Genomic DNA, 7,814 nt, shown 5'->3' on the forward strand with positions numbered 1-7,814 from the left:
CCTGAGCTGTTCATCTAGGCTTCACTTCCTAGTATATCTTTTCCCTATTCTATCATCATGGATGATGTTTGCTAGAGCTTCATCATGGGGGTTTATAAATCGATCTGTTCACATCCATAGTGTCCTGTAGGGATGCCAAATAGTCAGCAGCATGATTGGTCTCCCTATATACATGCCACATTTTTAGTTTTTATTGCAATAATGTATTAAAATTTCAATATTTTAAATTAGCCAATGATCAAATGCACCAAAATTTCCATACGATAATAAACGATGTATTAACTACATATCATTTCAAAATATAAAGTGACAGCTTTCAAGTGTAGCATTTGTATACAGACTTAAGGTCAATATGCCCAAACATATCAGTACTTGGTGTTGAAGATATGCTTCAAGCCTTCAATTTAGCCAATACTTTATGGTTTCATACTTTAATCGGAATTCAAGGGTAAGCATCTATTTCTCCATCCCAATAGTGATACAAAATATGAAAATAATACAGAATATATAGGTGGTAATTGAGTAATGACAGACATTGGAAATCCTTATCCCTTTTATTCATCTTGCATTTAACACACTCAGCACTACTCCACCGGTATGCACTATGGACGACACATAGTCGCTTTAAATGATTCAAGATTCTATCATATTATTCCAACTTTACCCTCTTTCTCTACCTTCTATTAAACTTGCATTCTTCCTTTCACCATCTCTCTACCTGCATTTCCACTTCTCTTTGAGACTTTTGAGTCTTTCTTCATTCTACATGGCTTTCCTCGCTTCCTGTGACCATGTCTTCTTTGGAGTCATTGCCTTCATTATTTCAGCTTCGATAGTGTTAGTGTCCACCAAAGGCATGTCAAAGCCCATTACCCTTCCTCCCGGGCCGCCCGGATGGCCTTTAGTGGGTAATTTTTTTCAAGTTGCCCGATCTGGTAAATCTTTCTTTCAGTATGTAGTAGATATGCACCAAAAATATGGACCCATTTTCACTCTGAAGATGGGTACCCGCATTATGATATTTGTATGCAGTGCAGATCTGGTCCATGAAGCATTGATCGAAAAAGCTCAAGTTTTCGCTAGCCGACCCGCTGAGACACCGACCCGGACCATATTTAGTTGTGACAAGTTCACAGTGAATTCTGCAGTTTATGGATCGGTTTGGCGTTCGCTCCGTCGGAATATGGTTCAAGGCATGCTTAGTACAACCCGGTTGAAGGAGTTCCGAAATGTAAGGGTATCAGCTATGGACAAGCTCATTGAGCGGATCCGGGTCGAGGCCAAAGCAAATGATGGGGTGGTTTGGGTGTTGAAGAATGCCCGTTTTGCGGTGTTCTGCATTTTGTTATCGATGTGCTTTGGTGTCGAGATGGACGAGAAGACAATTGAAAAAATTGATGATCTGCATAAAACGGTATTGATCACTCTCAATGCAAGACTAGATGATTATCTGCCCATCCTAAGTCCATTTTTCTCTAAGCAACGGAAACGGGTCACGGAGGTTCGAGAAGAGCAGCTAAAAACATTAGTTCCGTTCATTAAGAAGCGAAAATCCGCTTTGGCAAATCCGGGTTCGGATCCAACCGCAGCAACATTTGCTTATCTAGACACACTTTTTGATCTCACGGTCGAAGGCCGTAAGTCTGCCCCGACCGACACCGAATTAGTTACACTTTGTTCCGAACTTCTAAATGGTGGAACGGATACAACTGCTACCGGGCTGGAATGGGCCATTGCTCGAATTATCGATAACCCTGATATACAGTCAAAACTCTATAATGAGATAAAATCAACGGTTGGTGATCGCAAGGTAGACGAAAAGGATATTGAAAAGATGGAGTATCTGAACGCATTTACCAAAGAATTACTACGTAAACACCCACCCACTTACTTCTCACTGACCCATGCAGTGACCCAGCCGGCTAAGTTGGGTGGGTATGACATACCCACAAATGCAAATGTCGAAATTTATTTGCCAACAATTTCTGAGGATCCGAAACTATGGTCCAAACCCGACGTTTTTGACCCTGAAAGATTTTTATCCGGTAAAGAGGAGGCTGATATTACGGGTAATAAGGAGATTAAGATGATTCCATTTGGAGCGGGTAGAAGAATCTGTCCGGGTTTGGGTATGGCTATGATCCATGTCAACTTAATGGTAGCAAAGATGGTTCAAGAATTTGAATGGAGTGCAATTCCAACCCAATCTAAGATAGACTTCAGTGAAAAGTTGGAGTTCACTACGGTCATGAAAAATACTCTTCAAGCTGTGGCCAAACCAAGGACATAAATGGTAATAAAAAAGAGAATTTTCTTGGGTTAAAAATGTAATGATTCTTAATTTTCTCTTTCAGTTTCCTGATTTCTTTTGCCATCACAGTTGATGTTTTGATTACGGTTTTATGAGTTATAAAGATTTATTTAGTTTGGCTGCTCGGAATGCAAACTTATGTATGTTTTTAACTCAAAATTTATCTCAAATGGTGTAAAACAACTGAATCCTCATGGGTGCTCTTTTTAGGAGTGTATAAGCCTTTGAAACACTGGGTGGATGTTCAAGATATTGTTGCAGTGACTGTAAAGGATGCCCTTTTATCTGAAGGGACTTGGAATGAACCTTTACTAGAATCGTTGCTTTCACCTATTAAGAGTGCCATCTTATCTACCATTACCAGACCAAACATCACTGACAAACTAGTTTGGCAGTTCACTAAAAAGGGCAACTTCACAACCAAATCAGCGTACTATGCTGCTCTGTCTCTCAAACGCAGCACATCTCAAGCTTCCACCAGCTATTTCAATCCTAAACTCTACCCACAAATCTGGCAACTCCACATCCCTCATAGAGTTCCAAATTTCATTTGGAAAGCTACCCATAACATCCTTCCCACATGTGATGTTCTCATTAAGCATCACCTAAATATGGTGATTCAATTGGGCACTCATCAAATTAGATTGGGCAACTCCCAAAAAAAAAAGAAATATTACAAGTTTACCATATTACAAATTTGCCATCAAAGCCCAGGCCCAACAACCAATTCAACCGGTCTCGCCATAACGAACCCCTCGGGCCGTTTGAGTGTACACTCAAACGGTCCCGCCATGTCGTTTGAGTATACACTCAAACGATACCGTTATGTCGTTTGTCGTTTGAGTGTATAACGATACCGCAATGTCGTTTGAGTGTACACGCACTTGGTCTGAGCATGTCGTTTGAGAATTGGCCCTTTGAAATCTCCATGGAACGGTCTAAGCATGGAGTTTGAGTGTACACTCAAACGGTACAACCATATCGTTTGAGTGTACACCTAAGCGGCTTGACCACATCGTTTGAGTGTGCATTTAAACGGCTAGGCAATGCCATTTGGTATCACATGCAAGCAGTATAGCTGGGTCATTTGGGGCTTCTATGGGGCGATATGGTGAAGCCATTTGGACTAAAATAATTGAGAAGTTCTAAACCAAGGAAATTCCTTATTAACCAATGATTAGCCCAATTAACCAATAAAAATTGATTATATAAACACCAATTACACTTTTCTTATACATAAACAACAAACACTTTTCTGGTAATACAAATCATTAATCAATCATAATTGTACAATAATTTATTTAAACAATTATCTGCAAAATTGAATTAGTAATGATCAATTATCAACACATCTCAATTGAATTAGAAAAATTGAAATCCGATTTAAAAAATGGGGTTAAGAACAACACAATTAGTTACACCAACACAATTACATGCACTCTGTACTCTTTATCTATTATGACATATTATATATATAACCAAGTTAAAACATGTAATCAAACATGCCAAAATCTAAAATAATGTAATCAAACATGTCAAAATCTAAAATAATAATTTGTTTTATATCTAAACTTGTTATTTTTCATATTTTTTTTCAATTGTGAATCATAAACTAGTTTGGGGTTTGGGGTTCAGGATTCAAGATTTACAAATTTCATACCAACATATTTTACTTAATTATTTAAAATAATAATTTGTTTTATATCTAAACTTGTTATTTTTTATTTTATTTTTCAAATTGTGAATCATAAACTAGTTTGGGGGTTTGGGGTTTAGGGTTTAGGGTTTACAAATTTCGTACCAACATATTTCATTTAATTATTCGAAATAATAATTTGTTTTATATCTAAATTTGTTATTTTTTTTATTTTCTTTTTCAAATTGTGAATCATAAACTAGTTTGGGGGTTTGGGGTTTATGGTTTACAAATTTCGTACCAACATATTTCACTTAATTATTCGAAATAATAATTTGTTTTATATCTAAACCTGTTATTTTTTTATTTCCTTTTTCAAATTGTGAATCATAAACTAGTTTGGGGGTTTGGGGTTTGGGGTTTAGGGTTCAGGGTTTACAAATTTCATACCAACATAAAAAAAAAATTTAATTTCAAATATATTTCACTCAATTATCCAAATCTAAAATAATAATTTGTTTTATATCTAAACTTGTTATTTTCCATTTTTTTTTAATTGTGAATAATAAACTAGTTTGGGGTTTAAGGTTTAGGGTTTACAAATATATTTAAATCAATTATTCAAAATATATCCAAATTTTAAATATCTCTACATAGAATACTCAAGTTTCTCATTTACTCCTCTTTACTCCTTTTTTCATCAAAATTCTTACTCCTTATATAGAATACTCAAGTTTCTCTACATAGAATACCCAATCAAAATTCTAAATGGAACATGAAGATGAAGAAGAAGCATTTGAGGTAATGCTTGAGGTGCATGTAAGACCCCAATTATTTTTCCATTATTTCATAATAATATTTAGCATTTCGGAATTTGATATTTATTTCTTGGTCAACGGGCAAGTAAATGTGGGCTTGACTTTTTGATAAAAAGAGAAAGGAGGGAAAATTAGTATTTTCAATTTTCAATTTTTATGTAGAGATTTTTAATATTTGGAAAGTTTTCAAAAGATATATTAATATAAGGTATATAATAAATATAGTACTTATAATAGAGAAAAATATTATATAGTTAGAAATAGAGATATTTGGTAAAATAGGAAGTTTCTAAAATGTTAAGCATAATATAAATTATTTAGAATGGAAGGATTTATCATAAATTAAGGGTTTTCAGAAAAATAAGTTTTTAGAACTAAACAGCTAAAACAAAGAAGAACGGAGACAGGGCGGATTGTGCGTCTCCTAACTAGCTTGGGATCGGTTTTCTTTCATATGCTAAATACTCTTTTTCACGATACTAGAGGTGAGTGGTTATATTTTTTAAAAATCTATTTCACCGAACCTACGGAAAAAGCTGTACTGTCAAAGTTTTTCCGGCTCAGTTTCTTTTGTGTTGCCTATTCTTCTTTCGATATTTTTCTTATCCTGCTGAATTGTTAAACTTGCCAAATTGCTAAACTAGTTAAAGGTTATATATTGTTTTCCTTAATTATTGAAATTATTGGACTATTGGAACTCTGAAGAAGTTAATGGCGGCGCAAGCCCAGAGAACAGAGAAATCGTCCCTCTGTATATTGTTTGAACTTTTATTATGTTTATTATGTTGTTGTGTTGGTTGGTTTATGATTGGTGGTAGTGGGGGTTGATTGGGTGGGTGCTGTTGAAGGTTGGAGGCGTTAATGGCGTCGAGACAGAGTTTTGTGAGGAGTATGTGAGGATATTGGGTTTTGATTATACCCAAAGGTTTGGTTTTTGATGGGGATCAAAACCGAACCATTTGGTGGTTGGGAGAGGTGATGTTGGGAACTTGAAGGAGGCGTTAATGGCGGTGCGATCAAGTTTTGGAGCAGCGAGGGTTTTGAATTTTGATGGTATCGAAAGATGAGGTTTTTCATGAGGGTTAAAACCGTTGGGATGAGGGTGGCGGACGAGTGGAGGTTTGTGGTGGCTGATCGGTGGAGGGGTGAGCTGTTGAGGAAGAAAAAGGAGGGGTGGCGATCCTGTTCCTATTTTAGTTGGGCCTTGAGCCGCAATATTAGTTTGTTTCTTTGGGCCGAAACAAAATTTGTTTGTTTCTTTGGGCCAGTTTTTATATTTGTTTGGGCTAGGTCCATAAGACTTAAAGTGGGTCAAGATGAGTCTTTAGTTGTTTAGACTTTTGGGCCTTGGTTTTGGGCTGGGTCCATAGGATTTGAAGTGGGTCAGTTGAGTCTTTAAGTTGTTTAGACTTTTGGGCCTTGGTTTTGAGCTTTGTTCTTTTAGTTGGATTAGGACCACGGGCTGAAGTGTTTTACATATGGGTTTGTGTCAAGACCTATTTGGATGAACACCGGTTTGGGACTGGTGACTGTTGGGCTTGACCTGTTGACCAGTCAACCCTTTGACTGTTGACCGTATTGACCGTTGACTATTGACTGTTTATTGTGTTACATTTTTTTTTATATATTAAATTTTATGGACTAATCAAATGGTAGAATGTTGTGGAAGCCTGTATAAACTGGTTTGTCATTATCTAAGAAAGATTTGACGTTGATATTGTGCAATTTTTGACATGTGACGAGATTGAAATTTTAAGAGACATGATATTCCTAAAACACTATAAAAATGTTGTGCGGTACGTTTGGAGCAATTGTGACATTATGTGGTATGTTGAAATTGTTGTTCTGTTAAATGATATGATATGTTAGGATATATATTAAATGTGATATTTTATGTCGAATAGTGGCAGTACCTACCTAATGACGTTCGTGTGGGGGTTACCTGGTATGCGATATCCCGCTTAGGATAACTATGCACAGAGTGGTTCATTATGTGAAGGGAGGCATGTGGATGTACATGTTCGGTGTTGGAAAGCGATTGTGGTAGCCAGGAAAACTAGGTAAAATATAGAGATAATGTGATTCTAGAGACACTTGAAGAAACTCTAAAGAATAATTGTGATGATATATCAAAGTGTACGTTAAATCTATAATAAATGATTTATTGTAATTTAATTAGGTTGCATTCACATTAGTTTTGCAGAAGGGTGGGTTGAATTGATTATTTATGCAGGTGTGACCCACTCTGTGATTAGGCCTACACCAGTGTAAGTATAGAGTAAGTTTTAGTTTTGTTATTTTATTATTAGATGCAGTTGATCTAGTACGGTTTGAAGCTAAGGCGCCTTAGTGGAGGAACTAAATGCTTTATTATTATTGAATGAGAAACTAAGGCGCCTCAGTGGAGGAACTACCTGCCTTAATTATTCATTGGATGTTAAGGTGCCTCGGTGGAGGAACTAACTACCTTATTGATTGTGTATGTATGTGTATAAGTATGATTTGTATTTTAGGGCTACTCATACCAGCATTGTTTATAATGTTGACCCGATTTGCATGTTTGCTTATCGGGTGTGCTCATAAAATAAACACAGTCAATAAGTCTTGACATGATTAGTGTTGAAGAAGGTTGATTGCTGCTTGTGGTTCGTGTTAGTGTCTCACTACATGATATATTTTGTTTTCCCTTGAGGTGCAATAGATTTTTAATTGAGACAATGTTTTTGTATTTTTAGTTGTAATTATAATTAAAGAGTTGTGGAAAGGAAATTTGTAACTTAATCATATTTGTGAATTTTTGTAATGAAGAGAACTTTTGTTTATTTTAAAAAATTTATTGGTTTCCAATTATTGGAATAGTTAAACGGATAATGGGTTTTTGGAAGTTGAGACTGCATCACACCTCAAAAATCGAAAAGTTGGGAACAAATATTGTTTTTCCGATTTTGTTGAAATTCGGGTTGTGATAGTGCAACAACAAATTAGAGAAGGAGAAAATAGAAGAAATGTTGAAAGTGAAGAAGTGGCACAAAATGTTGAAGGTGAAGGT

The 7,814-nt window shown here is 35.9% G+C and overlaps 1 protein-coding gene across 1 annotated transcript; it reads left to right on the forward strand.

The window, feature by feature from the left end:
- Positions 1-536: 536 nt before the first annotated feature.
- On the forward strand, positions 537-2,435 carry LOC147482743 (cytochrome P450 77A2-like). Its single transcript, XM_086580741.1, has one exon. The coding sequence runs from the start codon at positions 629-631 to the stop codon at positions 2,288-2,290; it is 1,662 nt and encodes a 553-aa protein (XP_086436867.1). The 5' UTR covers positions 537-628; the 3' UTR covers positions 2,291-2,435.
- The last annotated feature ends 5,379 nt before the right edge of the window (positions 2,436-7,814 follow it).

Source organism: Coptis chinensis, chromosome 8, assembly GCF_015680905.1.
Source record: "Coptis chinensis isolate HL-2020 chromosome 8, ASM1568090v1, whole genome shotgun sequence".
Lineage (NCBI taxonomy): Eukaryota > Viridiplantae > Streptophyta > Magnoliopsida > Ranunculales > Ranunculaceae > Coptis > Coptis chinensis.

Coding starts and splice junctions, on each gene's coding strand:
- LOC147482743 (XM_086580741.1), top strand. CDS start 629: ATGATTCAAGATTCTATCATATTATTCCAACTTTACCCTCTTTCTCTA.